The following is a 20,827-nucleotide window of genomic DNA, read 5'->3' on the forward strand; positions in this document are numbered from 1 at the left end:
GGAATAGTGCCAGCCTTAGTTACCCATGTGTGTATCTAGAATAGTGCCAGCCTTAGTTACCCATGTGTGTACCTAGAATAGTGCCAGCCTTAGTTACCCATGTGTGTACCTAGAATAGTGCCAGCCTTAGTTACCCATGTGTGTACCTAGAATAGTGCCAGCCTTAGCTACCCATGTGTGTACCTGGAATAGTGCCAGCCTTAGTTACCCATGTGTGTACCTAGAATAGTGCCAGCCTTAGCTACCCATGTGTGTACCTAGAATAGTGCCAGCCTTAGTTACCCATGTGTGTACCTAGAATAGTGCCAGCCTTAGTTACCCATGTGTGTACCTAGAATAGTGCCAGCCTTAGCTACCCATGTGTGTACCTAGAATAGTGCCAGCCTTAGTTACCCATGTGTGTATCTAGAATAGTGCCAGCCTTAGCTACCCATGTGTGCACCTAGAATAGTGCCAGCCTTAGCTACCCATGTGTGCACCTAGAATAGTGCCAGCCTTAGCTACCCATGTGTGCACCTAGAATAGTGCCAGCCTTAGCTACCCATGTGTGCACCTAGAATAGTGCCAGCCTTAGCTACCCATGTGTGCACCTAGAATAGTGCCAGCCTTAGCTACCCATGTGTGTACCTAGAATAGTGCCAGCCTTAGTTACCCATGTGTCTGCCAAAACGTTTCCCAAAGCAAGGGTGACCAAAGAGGCTCACAACATCGACAAACTACTAATGACTAACTGAATGGTACGAGGGAACTTAACTTCCTACACACATGAGCAACCCCCCCCCCCCCCCCCCCACACACACACACAGAGCAATGAGTTAACACCAGGTTGCAGTCGGTCCCTTATTTACAGAATGGGTGAGGCTGAAAAGAAGGCCTGTATTCAAATCTTGTACTCAAATCTTGTACTCAAATCTTGTACTCAAATCTTGTACGGAGCCGAACGGGAGTAAATTGTGTTCAAATTGATTCTCATACCAACTCTTGTGGTAGCTTGGGGGCTAGCCTAGCCTAGCCTAGCCTGGACAGGACTCTTAATAACTCTGCTCACTTGGTGTTAGCTATTCTAATATAACTACACTAAGAAATCCTCTTCTTAAAATTGTGATTTACCTTGTTGGAAAGTCAAAGACTGGTTCGATACAGAGCGGGAGGTTTAATCTGTTAATCAGTTTAATCTGAAATGACCTACTTTTATACGAGTGACCTGTTCTTTTGCAGGAGAAGCCTTTAAGCCTTTCGGAGGCCATGTCTGCTGGCAGTAGTTCAAACAGCTGGACCGTCGTCAGTCCTGAGGTATCGCTGCTCTGCAAACAATACAAGAGTCACTTTGTATGACATCAATGAAACAAATTCAATACTTCAAAGTAAAATCGTGTCCCAATTTTCTTTTGGGTCATCTGATTATGAAGTAGGTGTCTGGGATTAGACTGAGTTTTCCTTGGAAATATTATTTTAAGCCAGGTGATATATAACAGAGCCTCGGGGGCATGTCGTGTTCTGATGCAGTGGGGGGGGGGGGGGGGGTTGTCTTCAGACCATTCTTTATTTTTTTATATTTGAACTATCGTGTAGAAAGGTCAATAGATAAACTCTCTGTTCAGATTAGCCACAATAGCGTCATTCTAATCTCTGGATGTAGTGTCTGTGTATTTATTTATTTTAATTGATGCAGGAAACGGTCGCTGAAACCCTGAGGCCTTCGGCAGACGAGGTCGAGCGCCGTGAGGAAAGCCGTGCATCGGAATCAGGCGTTTGTCATGATAAAGGTGAAACAGTAATGCACCAAATGTTGTATGTAACATTAAGTTTAAATAAATTAAAGTAGTCCCCTAAAAGTTCCCCTTCTTGTATTTACTAGGTGAAGCAGGTTTTGGGGAGAACCAGCCAACAGGTGGTGCAGAGTCTGCAGAGAGGCTCTCTAGGGGGGGGCACCAGGTAAGAAAGTAATACTCACCACCTTTAAAGTCGGTTATCTCCGACCTGAGCTGAATGTGCTGCTTCATTTTGCTGTATTTTATTCTCTAATTATTCCGTGCTTTTTTCATAATATGCACAACCCAGTATAGAATGGAAATAAAGAAGCAGAAGGCAATGATTTACTAATTATTGTCAAGTTTTTGTTCAATTCTATGCATTACAATTGTGAGTTATTTATTGTTTACGCTGAAACTCAAATATGGATTAATTTAGAATTTGTTTAAAGCAACGTGTTTCAAAACGAGTTGTAGAACGGAGACTTGTGATTCCGTATGGAAGGGCGGCTTGAGAGACTCGTCCTCAAGCAGCGTCGGGATGAGTTTCAGCCATTTGAGAAGAAAAGCATCCGCAGACATCTAAAATAAGGGACACGGCGAAAAAGCCAGCTGTCTGAAAACACATCGTTTAAAGATATAAATATCCTCCTGGATTATTGTGGTCAGTTTCTGAACCACAGCTGGTATCTTCCTGGCGTCTTAGCTGGTTGCTTAGAAACCTGTCCAAGCCAAGGAAAATACATGGGTCCAGAAAATAACCCCAGTTTGTCAACAGATTGCTTTTCACATATTAAACTAAATCTTAAGAACATATCAAGTAGTGGGAATAGTCCCATCGGACACGGTTTGCTCTTCAACATGAAGTGTTTACATTTTTGAGGTGCTGGCGGGGAATCGGCTTCGTGCTCGACTGAGTCTGGCTGGTTTTAGCATTTATAATTAACGTGCAGACATAAGAATGGGTGGGAAGCTTCTCATCTACCTCCTGTGAGAATGAAATGGGTGAATCGTTAAAACCAAAAATGGTATATGGGAGAACGAGCCTTTCGATAATGACAGTAATCTTTTGACCTGCCGGTAGGTATCAGAGGGCAGAGCATCAGAGCTGAGTGGAGAAACGCCTGCAGAGCGAGACGCCCCCGCGCCCACTCAAGCATCTGAAGTGTCCAACATCAGCCAGTCCCGGGACCTACCAGAGTCCGGTCGTGACCCCGATTCAGTTTCTGACTCCTACACGCACATAAACCCCTCCTCTGATGCGCCTCCTGCCACACTGTTGAGCCCGGAGACCATTGGGGGAGTGGAGTTTACACAGCAAGAAGGAATACAGCATCCGCTGAGTGAGGAGGTGCCGCTAAAGGAGGTCGAGCCAGACCGGTCTCCGGAGATCGCTGAGGGAGCGAAGCAGACAGGTATCAGAAGTTCATTGTTGCATCCTGCTATGGATCACCACGGGGTATTCCTCTATCCTTTCCTTAAGATGTATACTATAGTACAACCTTTCCCTTCCGCTGCTCCAGACTCTCCTGCGGATTCAGAGGTTGGGGAGCAGAGGACTGACAAGGCAGGAGAGGAGTTGGAGCAGCAGGTGAGGAGAAGGAGGTCTCTCTTGGCCTCCCTGGAGCGGATCGGAAGGACAGAGGAGGTAGAAGAGGAGTTTCAGCTTCCTCGGCAGGAAGGAGACGGTGGCTTCTCACTAAACAAGTGCATTCTGGGTGCTTTGATTTTATTGGGTCTCGGCACCATCTTTTTCTCAGGTAGGCTTCTCCACATTACCTGTTGAGACAATAAAAAAGAACTTTGTTTTAATTCACAATAATTTTTAAATGTTAAAAGTGAACTCGGTAAAAATAATTTATGAGATTAGAAGCGTGCTGAGGTGTGTTATACCTGCAGGTGTCTTCCTGGACCTGGATGAAGGTAGGTTGTGTGTGTGTGTGTGTGTGTGTGAGCGAGTGAATTTATTTAAAAGCACATTTTTAACAAATTGCATGTTTTTAAATGTGAGGAGGAGAGAAACATTTTGCATTGCCGTTGGTAAATGAAAAGCAAACCAACACAATGTAAAGCAAAGCTTCTTTTTTTAGCTTGACCGCCCTAACCGTTCATTTAAAATGCCTGATTTTTAGATTTGTGCACATTAACCTTGGAATGATCGTTGCACAAACTGCAGCACAAATCAGAATAATCTTTCATTCTTGAGTGCATGCATACTAAATGTATAAAATATGATTGTTTATCTGTAGGTGCCTTCTTTCAATAGTATCTGTTATTGTTGACATGAACATGATTACGCTTTCTATGAAACCTTGGCAGAGGGTGATTTGGCTAAAAGGCTGCAGAGAGACACGGAGGTCCCAGAGAAACAGGTCAGTCTGAAGCCAGTTTGTCATGTTTATTTATTTATTTTACTTCTCTGCTTCTGTGCGTAAATTCTTTACTTTTATTATTGTTTTTCTGTAATAGCATTTTGTGTGTGGCCACTCCACAGCATGGTCAGTACCGCCATGTAGATGTTTAGTGACACAGACAACAAGCCAAAGATCTTACCTGATGAATGTTGCTGTCAGAGGGTCGTAAATGAAGCTCTGCAGACATGAGATGAGACGCCATGGTGGAATGAATGAGCCCTACAATTTGAAACTACATATATATTAAGCATGACTGATGATTTGATATTTAGATTTTTCCATGGACACATTTTATTTTATGTGACTTTGACGGCTGGTCATCTTCTCCTTAGCATACATCCAAAATGGCGCACCCTAGTGTAGACCCACCAGAAGAACGGAGCGTCATTCAGAGAGTACCACACAAGTTTGTAACATTCCAGTTGGTCATCCACATAAACTGAATAGAAGTTTACAGAAATGACCTCCAGAAGGAGAAGAGTCTGATTTTGTTAGCGACGTCAGACCAGCAGCTCCTTTTCACACGCATCCTGAGCCACACAGAAACCGAAGAAACAAACTGAACATAATACAGATGTGACGCTGGTAACATTCCTGCTACCGTTTTCCAGCTGTGCGTCTCTGGTCTTCTGTTCTCGTCTCTTTTCTCCATCCGCTGATGATACTTCTGACCTGGTTTCTTAAATCCTGTCATTGTGTCTCGTGTGCGGTGGCGTTATAGGAGTGGCTCCACCCAGAGGTTTCTCCAGGAGATGCAGAGCTTCAAAATAAGTTCAAGGAGAATGAGCAAATGTCTGTACTGGAAGCCCGACTCCAGGTGTGCCTCCATTCTGCCTTCTGTGTGTGTGTGTGTGGTGCATATAAACACAAGGACCAATGTGCATTTATCCATGAAACTGAGTCTGACTGCAATAGTCTCACGGTTTCTTTTTCAAACGGGCACAGATGGAAGCCTTAAACGAGGCCGAGGGAGCAAAGGAGCGCCTGCGGTGGGAGGAGGTGGAGAAGGAAAACAGTAGGTTGAAGAAAGAGAACGAGAAGCTGAAGAGAGAACTGGAGTCTGTCCTGGCCCTAAAGCAGGAACTAGAAACACTGAGATCCAGTTTGCCTGAATTAAAACCCTCCTCAGGTACAGGAAGGGGGCGGGAGGAGGGGGGGGCGGGGGGGTGCATGATGTGGATGGATGGTTCAAAGAAGCTCGAGTATTTCCTCTTTCATTTGCTTTAATGCTCTCCTCGTTGATTTATTTGTGAACTTGTGTTTCTGTCAGCAGCCCAGGAAGCTGTTCATGCACCTGTGAGCCCCACTGCAGCGCCTCCCAGTGGTCAGCCACAGGACAGCCCGACAGGCACAACGGAATTCACACAGAGTCCGCCTGGCAAACCGCAGAATACCCAGATTGAGAAAAAGAGAGATGTGAAGAAGGGCGGACACAACATCAGAGAGAAAGAAGGGAAAGAGAAAAAAAGGTCTGACGTGAAGGAAGGAGAAAAAAAGCACAAAGAGAGGGGAAAGTCAGAATGGAAAAATGGAAGGCATGAGCAAGGGAAGCTTGTCAAGGAGAAAGATAAGGAAGGCAAGCAAAACGGGCACAGCGGTGAGACGAAACACATGAAGGTGGAAGACTGGAAGGACAAGAGAGGTGATCAAGGGAAGTCATGGAAGGACAGGGAAGAAAAGAGTGATAGAATACGGCCGGATGAGAGAGACAGGAAAATAGCAAAGCATGAGGGTAAACACTGGACGGGTGAGGGTGACAAGAAGGTTTGGAAAGAAGGTAAAGAGCATGGAGAGGGGCACCAGAACAGGGAGGAATGGAAGGGAGAACGGGAACGGAAGAAGGGGAAAGATGGATACAAGGAAAGTGGCAAAGACAAAGGAGAGAGAAGAGAGTGGAAGAAAGACGATGACTGGAGGGGTGAAAACAGCAAAGAAGGGAAGTGGAAGGGCGACAGGAAACGGTGGGAAGAGAACAGAAACCATGGGAACGCAAATGAGGGGAAGGATGAGAGGAAACAGTGGAGTGAGAATGAGTGGGAAAGTAAAAGCGGTAACAATGACAAGGAATGGAAGCGGAAAGAGTGGGAAGAGAAGGAAGAGAGGCCGAGGAGAGGAGGAGAGAAAGAAAGGAAAGATTGGATCAAGGACAGGACGAGCTCCCACAAACACAAAGAGCACAAATCCAGGGACCGCGGCCATGAGGAAGAGCGTCCGTGGGGCGACAGGAAGCCCGTTCACGCTCGCGTTAAGCCCTCGCTGGAGCGGCCCGAGTACTGGATCCATCGGCGCCAGCGCTTCCAGCACAGCCCCAAACCGCCCCAGCAGTGCCCCTCAGCGGAGACCTGCGCTGAGGCGGAGGGGCTGCGCCCCGTCCCCCGCCCCGAGTTCGAGGCCATTCTCCAAGCGTACCTCGATGAGGCGGGGGTGGATGCCGCCGTGAGAGAGGAGCTCAGACATCTGGCAAGCGAATTCTTCAAGGATGGAGTCTTCGTTCATGACCAGATGAGCTTTCAGGATTTCGTTGAAGATCTGGGAGACGTCTTGGAAGATATGGTGGAAGGAGACGAAGACGAAGACGAGGAAGAAGAGGACAGCGACGTAGAAGAAGATGTAGAGGAGTTTGAGAGGGCCATCATGAAAAGGTTTTCAGTGCCGAGAGTTGGAGTGAAAGAGAAGAGGTCCAAAGGGGAGTGGAGGAAGGAGAGCGGGCGAGGACACGGCTGAGAACGGCCATAACTGCTGAGGGGTTATTTCAAGGGAACTTTTTCATGTTGGGTTCACTAATCCGCACACTTTTTGGGTATTTAAGTATTTTTGGGTCATGTTAGCTTAAATACATAAATAAATTGTGTTTGCTGTTAGTTTGCTTTGACTCTCATCCAAGGATAGACACTGTATAGTCTCTCTCTCTCTCTCTCTCTCTCACACGCCTCTTAAGGTCTAAGTTAGTTTCAGTGATCAGGCATGTACCGACGGCACTCCATTATCATCTGATAAGTATCTTAGCCTTACTTTTCTCAATCACCTCACATTTACTCGCTACTTGAACTGCTTAGAAAACATGTGGCGTGAAAATGACTGACTGAAGAGGTCTAAGAATGAATTGCTGTCGATTTATAGAAGCCTGCGTTTGGTTTTCGTTCATGTTGCGGGAGATTTAAGAACTTTGCTGAAATGCAGAAAGAACCATTTAACTTATTTTATAGAAACTGTCTTAATATTTGTTCGATGTTGAGCATGCATGTTTGTTTTCAGGTACAGAATTCAAGTTGTGCACTAAAACGCCTTTATTTCCCATGTTATTGATTATTTGTGATTATGCTGTCATGGCATGTTTTCCTTTGCTGCTTGTTTACACACTGACCTTTGACACGAGGGCCCACAGACATGCCTGTATTGTCTGAGATTGTTAAAAAAAAAAAACGTGATTAGGATGCTCATATTTGCCGTTATCACTGTTGTGAGAGCAGAAAAATAAAATTTGCTGTGACGAAATATGATTGATTCCTTTTTCCACACATCAATTCATAGATTTTTCTCATCTTCAAAGAATGCGATCTTGAATTAGATGCTGATACGGTCTCCGTGTTAATCCGATCTCGATTATTCAGTGATCTTTCATTGTGTATTAACCGGTTTACGGTTAATGTTCCTCATTTCTTTGGACTCTGAAGGTTACCCCTTTGATTCAACAGAAGTCGTCGTCTCCTAGATTAGCCAGACGGCTGAAAACTTTGTCTTCAGGGACATTGGACATTGTCCACATCTGTATGGGTGGAACGCTGGATGGCCGATTATATACTAGATGAGGGGAAAAGGAGAAGCCGATTGCCAAATGGTGAGATTTGCTTATATTATTCAGCCAATCATTGTGTTTTCTGTCCAATTATTCTCGGCTGGTTAAATATTCAACTTGTTGCATACCGGATCTCTTGAGTTCTGTGCAGGTTATTCGTGCTCAGCCGCTCGCAACAGAGGGAGACGCTGCACTTCCTGTTCCTGCTCATAATGTGGAACTACCACACTGAGTCCTTACTTCTGCCTCTGTTCAAACACGAGTTTGCATCCCAGAGAGAAATGTTGTGAAACGCTGCCCAAGGAGATGGATTGAGAAACCTGCTCTATAGAGCTTATCGATCACTGGATGAGCTTTAGACCCAAATGCACATCTCAGCATCACTCGCAATAAATCCATCTCGAGATAGCCAGCCGTTCTGAAGGTCCTGACGCTGTGCGACCCTGAAAGCCATTATGTTTCTCCTCCGCAGCAATCCTATGGGAATCCTGTGGAAGTGCTGCTGCTCGGGAATGGGAATAGCTGTTTGTGTCTCATGCAGTTGAGACACGATGATGCTCTAAGCGTCGGATGTTCGGATGATAAAGCCGATGTGCTTGTTAGCCCTAACTGTCTCCCAAATATGCCAATTGTGCAAATGCTGTCAGAGCTCGGGCTTAAATGGCACGACTTCTCCGAGGTGAAACCCTCGTGCCTCATCCTCAAAAGGTTTTTGTGACACAGACTGGATAATTAAACCTGATTTAGTGCTTTCTTGTTGCTCGCTGCAGCTTCTCGCTCCCATGAGACTTGCACTAGCCTGAGCTGCGTAGAACATTAAACAGCGACGCACTCGCATTGTAATGCTTTAGCTTTGACAGCCTGTTCTGAATTGGCGTGATCCATCCTGTAATATGTGACTCCTTCCTGAGACTATCCAGTCACATCATGGAAAAAGGGCCGGAGGTGTTTGGAAACGCAGTTTACACTTTTACTGGTTGGAATCGATGTTTGGCCGAAGCGCTATCTGTGAGTGCACGGAAAGGAGTGAATGATTGACCTTATCTCCAGGAGAGGTCGCTTAGAAATAGAGCAGGGTGCTTGCTGTCCTCACAACTGTCTCAGACACCCAGCTGAGTCGGTGAGTCTCAATGATTTGTGTTGTCAGATCAAATCGGGCTTTATTAGAAGTGCTGCTGTTTCCCTTTCGTCTGTCATACCTTAAATGTGTTTATTTTAGACAGAAATCGGTTTATAATCTGCAACATTTATTTTGATGTTTTATGAAATACAGGCTGAAGATCCTCCCTGTGTGCGAGTTCTCGTGATGGAGTCTGCTATTAAAGTCCTGGTGTCCCAGTTCAAGGCGTATGCTGGGATGGATGGTTCCTGTGACACGCTGAGCAAAGCTGAATTCCACAGATTGGTCAAATCAGAACTCCCTACATTTGTTGAGGTAAGGATTCGGTGATGCTTGAGAATCTGTAGTCACTTCCATATCAATAACATCTATTGGAATCTTTTTTTTTTTTCTTGGGTTCAGAAGTATGTCTCCAAACCAACAATGATTTGATTCAAGTGTTTGTAGCATCTTCATTTGCTCCGCTGCTGCAAAAAGTCTGTTTTTTTTATTTTATTTACCATGAACCTGGATCCTTTGAGTAGAACACATGCACATATAATTATTTATTCAAGATCGCACTACTGCATCAAACACGTTTTACCCTGTAGTTAAATATAGCCACAAAAGCCGTTTTTAAGGACTGACTTACATTAAAGGATCTTTAAAGGGTTAAAGATCGAGATCTGCAGGAATAAATGAGTTTGTTTCTGAGTGACAGGAAGGCCAGGGGGCTCAAAAATGACTTTTAGAACTGGACAACAGGTTGTTGTATATTTTCTATTTCCATGGTTGTACTCGATAGTGCCAGAAGACAATCAACAGTCTCGACTCTACAGATTAGTGATGAAGTTTTGCACATACTTTTCAGTTAAACCGACACAGGAATATTAAAAAAAGATATTCTACGTTTGCTGTGAACCTCTTTTTAAAAAAAGAAGCTTCCTGTGGTTTAGTTTTACTGAAAGGACACGCTGGCCCTTTTAGCTCTGACCATTGAACTTCCCTTCAAAGGACCACTTGTGGGTTTTCTTTTTACAGAGGGACTTTTCAACGCACGTGGTCTAGTTATATTTATTGGTAACGCCACAGCACTTAAAATAATTCACTTTTACCATTCCTCTCTGCTTGTAGCAGTTCTCACTTTGGAATGATACCCAACTGCATTTGACGTTTCCCCACAAATAGGGTTACCCTAAAGAAAGAATGACCTCCGCCCTTCAGAGACACAAATGCTACTCACTACTATCGGCATTCAATCCTCAGGCCTGACATGAAATACAGATCTCCCCCCTTTTCCACGTGTGGAAAATTCCATGTGTTTTCAGCCACCAGACGAACAGATGAAACACTAAATTTGGCCACCAGGTGGCAACAGAGCTGCATGCCCCCGTTCACCGAACCGCCCCTGCTGATGCTGCATGAATTATTTACCACTGGTGTCAGCTTGCGTCCAGCTCATCACCCCACGCCCACGCACACGCACACGCACGCACACACACACACACACAATAACATCCGTGTAAACTCTCTACTGATGCTGTGTCTTTCTTCTTCCCTGCAGAACGCGGGCGTCCCCGCAGCCACTGACCTGCTTCTGAGCTCATGCGACAAGAACAAGGATGGAGAGCTCAACTTCCTGGAGTTCTGGCAGCTGATTGGGCAGCTGGCATGCAAACAAGGGGGGTTCAGCCAATAAGAGATGCCCTCAGATTCTCTGCTACAGTTCCGTGTTGTTCTAAGCGACTGGACTGCGAGGCAGAAAAAGGGAAAGAAGCAAAACAATAAAATAAAATAAATAAAACAGTTAAATCGATTGTTTTATTTCTGCCAAACTGACAGAATAAGAATTCCACGTCAATCCAATTATCGACGCGCACGCGCACAGCTGCTCGCAGTTAAAGGGCGTTTGATCATGGGAACGCAGGAATTTGAGTTACTTTTGTGCACTCTTGGTTCTGTGTGTGCCGCGGCTCGTCGCCTCTTTGCTTTAAACTTTCCAGCAGTTTCTCGTTACATAAAGTAACGTCTCAGGGTGCGGCTCGAAGACATCTGTCTGTTGGGAGAAGCTTTGAACATGCGCGCAGCCGCGCACGCACTTCTCAGCGCGCGCCTGCTCTCATTGTTAAAAAGAAATGTCACAAACATGCGTAAATTAACATTTGGCTTCTGCTTAGACCCCCCCCTAAATTAGTTTGATCTCGCTCCGGGGGGGTCTGGGGGGGGTCACAAAGCTGCTGCAGCGTTGCCGAGGCTGCGCCTCTTTCCACATTCCTCCTCTCCACGGCTCCACGCCCTGTGACAAAGAAAAAAGGGGGAAAAAACTGAGTGGAGCGAGAAAGTAAAATCACGGAACAGATATGCGCTGCAGCTCATTCCTCTGAAGAGGAGGAGGATCTAGAGACGAGGAGCGTCCAGTGGAACATTTCTGACTTTATTTGTTGTTCTCCTGTCCTGAAAAGGTGAGTCTGGATTTTACGCGCAGTCTTTATCCAGGCTGCTGCTGCGCGTAATCTCGTTTGTTTGCGTTAAAGGCAGCAATGCTCCGTTTGTCTTGTTCCCTTCCTTCCGCTGTGTCATGCATTTTGCATCGCTACTGTATAACGTGGTCACGGGGAGTCGGGTTCTCTTTTGTAACTCAACACCCCCCCAGCCCCCCCCAGCACCTTTACACCTCCAGGGGAAACACGAGTCTCCAGTCGCGTTTACTTATTCATTTGCTCCGTGGGCCGCTCGACAAATTAGGGTTAGTTTAGGGCTCAATGTAAATGTGGGACACGGACACGGACACGCGCATCTCTGTGACGCACGGCGCGCGTTACTTTTGACGTATGCGCCGAATCCACCCCCCCCCCGGTGTAGATTCAACCCATATGGGTCTGCAGCACTTGATGAAGTATCTTTGATCTTTTCTGGCTCGTTACGCAGAAATGACGGCTCCAGGCCAGTGACTTCCACCAGGCGCGCAGAGGAAGCGCGGCAGAGACACACCTTAGCGCAAACAAGCCAGCCAGGGTGGAGCTGATCGTTCACTTCATGGCTTTAATCCAGGGGTGGGCAAACTTTTTGACTCACGGGCCACAATAGGTTCTAAAATTTGACAGAGGGGCCGGACCAAGAACAGATGGATGGAGTATTTGTGTGAGCGAATATAAATGACACATGAAAGCTATAGCATTAAAGGATTTGGCCTTTTACAGGTAGCATTACAGGGAAAAGGTCAAAAAATGAGGTTTAATTACAATACAATTATATTTAATGATATAATTTGGACAAGTTCGGCGGGCCGGATTAAAAAGACCAACGGGCCGCATATGGCCCCCGGGCCTGGGTTTGCCCATGTCTGCTTTAATCAATGATCGGGAGCTTATTGGTCACTCCAATCATGAAACATAAATGTTGAGCATTTTGGCCCATTTCGCTGGGTGCACTGGGTGCACTGGGTGGACTGGGTGGGCCACACCTGAACCACCTGTGAACTGGTTTGTACTTGCCTCAGTTTTACAACTGAAACTCTCACCGCTGAGAAACTGGCCTGTCTTATTTGATTTATTTGGGAGTAGCCGTATGTGTTGGGATGAGTCATGTGAACAGAGGTCGTCTTCTGCGCGGAGGGGGGGGGGGGGGCTTGCATCCATATGTTAGGAGACCCTCCTGACCAAACACAAATCACTGGATTTACTTTCGGCTCAATCGAGCAGATTTCACTAGAATGCTGGACAAAGGGATCCTGTAAGCACGGAGGCAGCAGATGGGTTTATTGGCTTGCTTTGTCATTCTGCCAGGTATCACATTCCTCAATTTGACATTCCATAACTTCATGCCAACCACGAACCTGTAAAAATGAAGCGCTGAAAACCAGCGACGGGACACACAGGACACGGATTATATGTATAAGAAACAGGATAGTCAAGGAAGAACTACCATTGCCGGATCCTTGTACCGTGAGGTAGGATTACTGCGTATAGTTTTACTACCGTGTGCTTCGAAAATATCCAAAAGCAGAGAGCAGCCTAGTTCTAATTGGGGGGGGCACAAACACACTGGTTTATTTTGAAGTGTCCCAGTGCCAGGGAGAATTGGAATCGCTGCAGCTTGTGTGGGGACGCCAGTAAAACAGCATGAAAACCACCCAAAGTGAAAACGAAATGGAACTCTGGACGTGGAGTGGCTGCGTAGAGAAAGGAGCTCTGAGCTGACTTCGGGCCAGCCCTTCCTCTTATCAAACAAACAGGCTGTGTGTTCCGTTCCAACCATTTGTAATTCCAGTTCTAACTGCCGCCTGGCCCGATGTCACGTTTATCTCATTACACCCAGGGGATGAGCCAATGGGCGGGGGGGCCTGTCGGGGCATTTTTGATTTTACGGCCCTGCTGTACGGCTATAGACCCCCCCCCCTCGTGCTGCCGTTTGTCGTACAGAGGAAGGCGTTGGGACTATTCTAGCAGCCCGTTAACTAATCGTGAACAGCTCGCCGATGACAGACGCTGGCTTGTACAGAGGAAAGAGTCGTGTGCTCGACCGCGGCGTCCACGCTGGCGTGCTGATGCAGGGAGACGTGAAACACAATCCGGGGGTTTGGATGGCTGCTCTCACTCACCCAGTAATCAGGTTAATGCAACAGAAGTCCTAATTGGTGCTGTGCTTCTTTAGCTATGTGCGTGTGTGTGTGCGTGTGTGTGTGCGTGTGTGTGTGTGTGTGCGCGCGCCAGAGCGGATGCACATTGAGGTGAGGCATCTGTGTCGGATGGAAGCTTCTCCAGCGTCTACCGTTACTCCAGTAACATCACCGCCGTCATCGTGACCCGTCATGCGCTTCCTCCTGGAAGCTGCCGACACTGGAAAACACGAAAGCAGGCCTTTTATTTTCTGAGTGGTTGCCTTGGAGATCTTGTTTATTGACACAACAGGGAATAAAAAACAAAATGGGAGTAGAAAAACAAAGACCACTGTGTTGGCTGAACTGTGTCAGAACCTGTTTTTTAATCTTTATCTGTAGGCAGAGCATGTTCCTTTATGATGTATGAAAGCTAACCGGCTCCCTTAAGAAGAAATAAAAAATAAAAGACGGTTTTATTTATCGAGCCGATGTGGGCACAACTTTGATATTTTAAACAAATGAAAATGGGCTTTTGATGGGTGTTCAAAGTGGAGTCAAATCAAAAAGGACACATTAGTTCTGTTAAAAAGGGTGTTAAAGAACAGCTTGGCAAAGTCTTCCAGTTGGTAAATGTGCTGCAAGTGGATATGGATTTCGAGTGGAGATGAATTAGAGTCGGTGTCACGAGACTCTTGCAGTTCCGTGAATGAACAAATCCAGTTCAACCCATTTAAATCAAAGGTCGGAACATATTAGACTTGTAATCACTCGATGCTGAGATTCAAGGCGGCTTTTTCACTCCCGACTTCACGTCTGAAGGAGCCAGATTTAGCCGACTGTTCATTTTGTGTTGCTACGACGACGTCTTTAGTATTGTGTCAACAGTTTACCACTTCTGAAATTATTACACATAAAACAAACTTCTTCTACAAGTTTTACTTCATCCTAACAATATACAGCATACCGTCTATATTAGTATAGTATTTGCAGTCATTGTACGGGGGGGGGTGTAACCAGGTATTTTTACTTTACTTTACTTCAGTTGTTCTCACGCTACTCCCTACTTCTACAAAACCTGTGAATTTCACATCCAATATATTTCATATAAAGATAAAACAGCCTGAACAAGTGTCTGATAATTGTTTCCGCTTTTGTCTTGAAGCATTTTAGTTCTAAATGTATTTATTCCACATTTTGATTCTGAGGTTTAGACTGGCATTGCAGTTGTGGAGAATGTTGTAGTGTTTGTCTCAATAATACATACACAATAGTAATGATAATAATAATAATAATATAGTAAGAATTCCACAGGATGTAACAGTATAACGGTGATAGTATTTCTGAGTAATCCCAAGAATGTGCCTCTTTAGGATCATTTGCACACGTTTACTTCAGTGACGTCACTTTAATAGTAGATCTGAATACTCCCTCCACCGATGTGTATTTGAGACAGCATACTGTATACGTATATGCCAGGACAGTCTGACTTAGCCAGAATATACAAAATACAACCCCTTTAAAGTGATTTTACACTAACAGGAATTCATCAACGTGCAAAGTTAGACCAAACTCTGGAATATTAATGTAATATCATTAATGGAACAGATGTCATTGAGGCTAGCTCTGAGCACGCTGTAGCTTCACGGCTTGCAGCGCTCTGCTTGTGTGAGGGGAGGGACGGACGGACGGACGGACATGCGCTGCAGCAGACGGGCAGCAAGCAGAAACCCGAACCTGTGGACTCCCACCGGCTTCTGGGGATCAGGTGTCCACTGCCAGAGATCACAGCTCCCATTGTGCTTAAGAGACCCTCCTTCCTCTTCAGCCCTTCATCACTCCCCTCTATGTCTGTCTCCAGGTTCTGTCCTGACGTCACTTGTGTCTCAGCTTTCTCACATGTTGACATTGGACGTGTCAAGACACGATTACAAGATGTGATGCCTCTGACTTACTTTTGTCTTTCTTCTTACACAATTTGTGTTACGTCATTGTGGCTCCGATCCGTGCAATGCCAACGAACGAAGTGAATGTAATAAGACTTGAGCTAAATAGGCACAGATTGTAAAGCCTGTGTCGTACATCCGTACAGAGAATCAGTCAGCAATAATGGAAGCAAACACACTCGAGTCTCGGATGTGGCCATGCGTGTTGCAACCTCCTCCATTCAGAGCTTTAAATCTTTTCCTCCTTTCTCTCCTTCTCTAGAGATGGAGGGCGCCATCAAGACATTGGTGACTACATTTCTTAGCAGTAGCAAAGGAGGGGAAAACCTCAGCAGCAAATGCTTCGAGAAACTAGTGTCCAAGCAGCTCGGTGGCATCATGGAGGTTAGGAACCGCGCCGGAGTCCATTAATCCATCGCTATTTATTTATTGGCTGTTTGATCGATGACTATATGATTTCTAACGGTGTTTCCATCCACCTCTGTGCATCCTGTGTATTCAGAATACCAACAGCACCACCGCCATTAAGGAGATGCAACGAGGCCTGGACGAGAACCATGACGGGAAAGTCAGCTTCACGGAGTATCTCAATCTGATTGGCTACTTGGCGAAATCCCTCAGTGACACGGAGGCCAATAAGAATAAGGGTGCAGGCGATGAAGAGGCTTCATAGGTGCCTTGTGATGCTGCAGTATTTTGGGGATCCCAAAAAAATGAATCATGTTTGGGGTTTTTGCGCTAATAACCTGAAATATAATTTCCAAATTGTCAAAAATCATGTAAACCTATTTTACCACAGCCCATAATACTTTGCATGTATAATGCTCTGAATTACAACTCACTGTCTGTCCAGACATCTTATTCAGCTCCTCTGTTAAGGACACATTGAAGGACTCTGAGCTGGGAGTATTCACCAATTACTTGTAAGATACGCTCTGTATTTTCAAAATAAAAGCTTCATACCATGAAACTATTTTCTGTGTCGGTTTTAAGAAACAACGCTGAAGAGGTTATTGTCGAACTTGCATCGGTTTGTTGTTTTATCTTAAAGTGTTTTTGTTTGTTTTTGTTGTCCAAGGGTCAAGGATCCATATCCAGCAGATAATGTTTTAAAATAAGGGCTTGTCTGCCTGTTAATGTGTGATATTGGATGAAGCTTGATTACCTCAAAGGGGATTACTGGACCTTGAAACAACACACTCCAAACAGTGTCATTATTTAAACTGCGTTCATGGCATCATTATCATCCATTAAAATTCTTCTGTGGTCCGAACCATGCAGCCTCGGTGTGCAGCAGGTTCCTGATATGAGCTGACTTTGTACCGCAGTGATGGCACCTTCTCACTTCCATTGTTACCAGCGACACGTCCCAAATATAGCTGTGACATCCTTGCCTGATCAAACCCAACAGCCTTTATATGCATCTACTCCTGCAACAAGATCCTGTCATGCATGTATACGCTCCCCATTGTGCTCCTCCGTTCGCGCTGCAACACTAGACACACACACACACACACATATGGTACACACACACTGTGCCACCCCACCCCAGGGAAAAGCTGCTGACTGAACCGGGATGGCGGATTGTGCGACTGTGTCGTCTCCCCCAGCTCGTCTATTCAAGAGTTTTCTCATTAATTCTCGTTTCGCCTTTACTTTTCGTGCAAATCTTACACCCCTCCTAAACGCTTCCTTTTGTTTTTATCTGCAGGATAAAATTGTTGTCCAAAAACGTTGACTGAATCCACCGTAAAGAGCAGCGAGCTGCAGCCAAGCGCTGAAAGCAATATTCCATTCTCACTTGTCGTCCCATCACAGAAGTTGCTCCAACTTTTCACACACTGCAATATTTATATTTGAGAATGTGAACAGCACAGTATACGTCAGTGTATTCCTGTAGTAATATTAGGAACTTGGTGTGTGTGTTTTTTTATTTTTATTTTTTTTAATCAATAGGCCACCTTTTTCATTCTGTCGGGGATCCTTCAAGTGCATTAAGAGGAGAGGGAGGCGGAGAAAAGGGGGATGGAAAGGAGGTGAGGTGCAACATGTGGAAGTAAGCAGTGAAGAAGAACCGAGTGGGTGGAGTAAGAGCTGTATTTAAGGAGTCGCTCTCCTCATCCTCCCCATCAGTCGTTTTCGCCTTCTCTCTCTCCGCATCTCACCAGCAGACCACTCGTCATCGACTCAGGTAAGAGACGAAGATGGAGGATGACAGGGGAAGCGTACTTTTGAGAGGAGATATTTAGGTTATGCAGCGATGTGAGGGTGTAAATCAACAACATAGACAGGGAAGATGTTCCTCCTGATGAATTGCCCTGATAAGTCATATAGAACCTTCATTGATCTCATATTGCCACTGATGCAGGAGGATTTTAAAAACATTTTGTTCACGACGGGTGGATGCGTGGCGTGACTATGGGATACGTCTTCACAGTTCAAAGGTGGTGCAGGATCAAGAAAGTCACAGACTTTCACCTGTCTCCGGTGTTTCCTGCCATCCGGTTCAGCTGAATAAAGTAGAAGCCAGATCGGATTGCCTTCGTGCGTTCTAGTTACCTTTCCTTCCTCTGGTTGGGCTGCTCACACGCTCAGAGTTTCTTTCTTATCAGCCCGGCTCATATTTCCAGCTGCCGACTATCTAAACAGATTTAGTTTTCAGTGTATCTGTAGGATAATCTTATCAGGCCCACTGGCCGAGAGGAAATACTCCTGATTAGGAAACAGAGTGAACTGTGCAGGGTTTTGCAACTCTGCCAAATAGCTCCTGTCGCTAGGTAAAAATGCTCAGGCGCCACATAGATCAGCCCGAAGCCATTGTACCCACTTTTCTATTCATGCTTTTCCATGCATCGGCCAGCCGCTCTTGCAAGCGGGTCAAATATTAAAAATAAATAAAATAAAAACCACTGTCTTTCACCAGTATTGATTTGCAGACTTCTGCACCAGATCGGCAAGAGCAGAACTTGGAACTTTGAACTTTGAGTACTGACACTGACAACTTTTGCTGTCTTTATTGCCGCCTCTTCCTGCAGAATGTCTTTGCCCAACTCAGAAAATGCCTCCACCCTGGAGAATGCCATGCAGCTCATGATAAAAACCTTCCACAAGTACTCTGGAAACGAGGGGGATAAATACACGCTGAACAGGGGTGAGCTCAAAGAGATGCTCACCACCGAGCTCGGCAGCTACCTGGGGGTAAGGATATTCTGCAAGATTAGAGTCACATTAGAGTCCGCTTGTAAACCCGTTTATATCCTCCACACTTGCAGAATGCTCAGGATAAGGAGGCAGTGGAAAAGGTGATGGGGGACCTGGATTCCAACAATGACGGGGAGGTAGATTTCACTGAGTTCATCATACTGGTCGGAGCGCTTACTGTGGCTTGTAATGACTTCTTCCTGGAGTACAATGACAAGCAAGAGAAGAAGAAATGAAAATTCCTTCGGAACAGATGCCTTCTTTGCATTCCCACAAGCTCCACGGAGACCAGGAGAGAAGACACGCACAAAGATGTGTGTGTGTGTTTGTGTATTTGTCTGAAATGTTCATGCTTTCCTGACTCACTGCTAATTGAAATTCTGGAGAATTTAAATAAGTTTCAACAGCTGTTGCTATTGAATATGTGAATATGTCTCTCTTTCTTTTCCTTCACATGCAAAGAAAATAATATCCAAGGAAGAAAATAATAAATGGGACTTTTACTCTAACGTTGGCTGTCGTTTTTAAAAAGACGTGTTATACAGGTGATGACCATTAGGGGGCAGCAAGAGGCCTGAAATTCAGTCCAGCAGGTCTGACAGAGCAACATTCATTTTACCTTTAAGTAATTAATTCCAGCAGTGGATATTGTTTATAGTTTATCTATAAAATATACTGTGTTAAATGTTGTCATTTAGATAATGAGAAACTCTTTGAAGTATAAGCGATGCTTACACCCAATAATAAGATTAAGATAAGATCTTACTTTTAGGCAGCACAAAGAGAACTTCGGTTAGGTCCTACACCCATGATTGTTAAAAGCTGGGTGTCCTAGAATAAAAACAATAACATTGCTGGTGTGAAGTTTTGTGTGTGTGTGTGTGTGTGCGTGTGTGTGTGTGAAAAGGAAGCTACCGGCCTCTATACTAGAAAGCCAGGAATCACGTTTTTCTTTCCTTCTATCATTGGGTGTGAGATTAATGGGAAGTTTGTGCAACAGTGATTTATAGACATGTTCTGTATGTGTGTGCGTGTGAGAGTGAAATTACGCCACACCGACACACACTTTGATTAATCTGAACCTACAACCTTTATTGGATGGGTTAAGGTGTGCACAGGAGCAGATTTCAGAGTCAGGATGGAGAAGGTGACTGATGGAGGGAGGCGTAACGAGAGAGGAAGTGATAAGACAGGAAGGAAAGTGGACAGATCAAAGAGAGAGCGAGAGAGAGAGAGAGAGTAGCAGACGGCAGCACTTTGTGGAGCCGAGCGGCCTACAGTCTCCACACGTCTCTGATGTCCGCCTTTCACACTTGCCTGGGATCTGTCGGGGAGCCCTCTGGGTAAAGCCGCCCTCCGGACACAGAGGAAGAGAGTGGGAAGCAGCTCACAGCACAGGATGTGAACAAGCCAGGGAAACTGACAGTGACTGAGGATCAGACATCATCTCTGCAGAGTTTCATAGCGGCTTTCCACTGCAGTAACAACACCAACAGCCGCTTGTCTCTGCCGCTGGATTGTGCTTGTTATGGTCGGATGAGTCTGTTTATTCCGGTCTGTCGTCCATCAGCCACATCATGCGTCCCCTTAACAGTCGTGTCCTGCCCCTTATGCACCTTGGTCTTTCCTGATTCTAGTTTTTTTTTATTAGATTCAATGACTTCAGTGTTTCTCACTCACTCTTCCTGCACACTTTCTTGGCATCTTAATTCTTTGGAAAGTAAGTAAGAACCAGTCCTTGAATAAAATGAAGAAACATCTGAAATGAGCAGATATGTTTAGATTATGTGGGTAACCATGGTAATAACAGGATGTCAGCGGTGTGTTTGACCATGGAATACTACAGGAAAGGGAGGGGGGGGGGGGGGGGGGGGGGTTGTAGAGAGGATCCCAGAGATTGAGAGAAGAAACGGGGAGATGCTCATCTTTGCATCAGATGGATGTGATGATGCGTCGGGTTAAGGGGCACGCACACACACACACACACACACACGCATACATGTTTTAAACATTACATACTGAA

General features: G+C 45.4%; 4 protein-coding genes across 4 annotated transcripts; all 4 read left to right on the plus strand.

The window, feature by feature from the left end:
• The first annotated feature begins 1,245 nt into the window (after positions 1 to 1,245).
• On the plus strand, positions 1,246 to 7,654 carry pbxip1b (pre-B-cell leukemia homeobox interacting protein 1b). The gene is made up of 9 exons (XM_068758090.1): positions 1,246 to 1,293; positions 1,673 to 1,750; positions 2,836 to 3,166; positions 3,275 to 3,511; positions 3,651 to 3,674; positions 4,071 to 4,123; positions 4,887 to 4,982; positions 5,081 to 5,294; positions 5,439 to 7,654. The coding sequence occupies exons 1-9, from the start codon at positions 1,246 to 1,248 to the stop codon at positions 6,887 to 6,889; spliced, it is 2,532 nt and encodes an 843-aa protein (XP_068614191.1). The 3' UTR covers positions 6,890 to 7,654.
• Positions 7,655 to 9,267: 1,613 nt separating this feature from the next.
• Positions 9,268 to 10,759, plus strand: LOC137917741 (protein S100-A11-like). The gene is made up of 2 exons (XM_068760466.1): positions 9,268 to 9,396; positions 10,625 to 10,759. The coding sequence occupies exons 1-2, from the start codon at positions 9,268 to 9,270 to the stop codon at positions 10,757 to 10,759; spliced, it is 264 nt and encodes an 87-aa protein (XP_068616567.1).
• A 567-nt stretch (positions 10,760 to 11,326) lies between these two features.
• Positions 11,327 to 16,567, plus strand: si:ch211-105c13.3 (uncharacterized protein LOC325758 homolog). Its single transcript, XM_068760433.1, has 3 exons — positions 11,327 to 11,522; positions 15,866 to 15,987; positions 16,106 to 16,567. The coding sequence occupies exons 2-3, from the start codon at positions 15,868 to 15,870 to the stop codon at positions 16,274 to 16,276; spliced, it is 291 nt and encodes a 96-aa protein (XP_068616534.1). The 5' UTR covers positions 11,327 to 11,522; positions 15,866 to 15,867; the 3' UTR covers positions 16,277 to 16,567.
• A 2,072-nt stretch (positions 16,568 to 18,639) lies between these two features.
• On the plus strand, positions 18,640 to 19,141 carry s100t (S100 calcium binding protein T). Its single transcript, XM_068757116.1, has 2 exons — positions 18,640 to 18,801; positions 18,876 to 19,141. The coding sequence occupies exons 1-2, from the start codon at positions 18,640 to 18,642 to the stop codon at positions 19,038 to 19,040; spliced, it is 327 nt and encodes a 108-aa protein (XP_068613217.1). The 3' UTR covers positions 19,041 to 19,141.
• The last annotated feature ends 1,686 nt before the right edge of the window (positions 19,142 to 20,827 follow it).

The sequence above is a fragment of the Brachionichthys hirsutus genome, chromosome 3, assembly GCF_040956055.1.
Source record: "Brachionichthys hirsutus isolate HB-005 chromosome 3, CSIRO-AGI_Bhir_v1, whole genome shotgun sequence".
Lineage (NCBI taxonomy): Eukaryota > Metazoa > Chordata > Actinopteri > Lophiiformes > Brachionichthyidae > Brachionichthys > Brachionichthys hirsutus.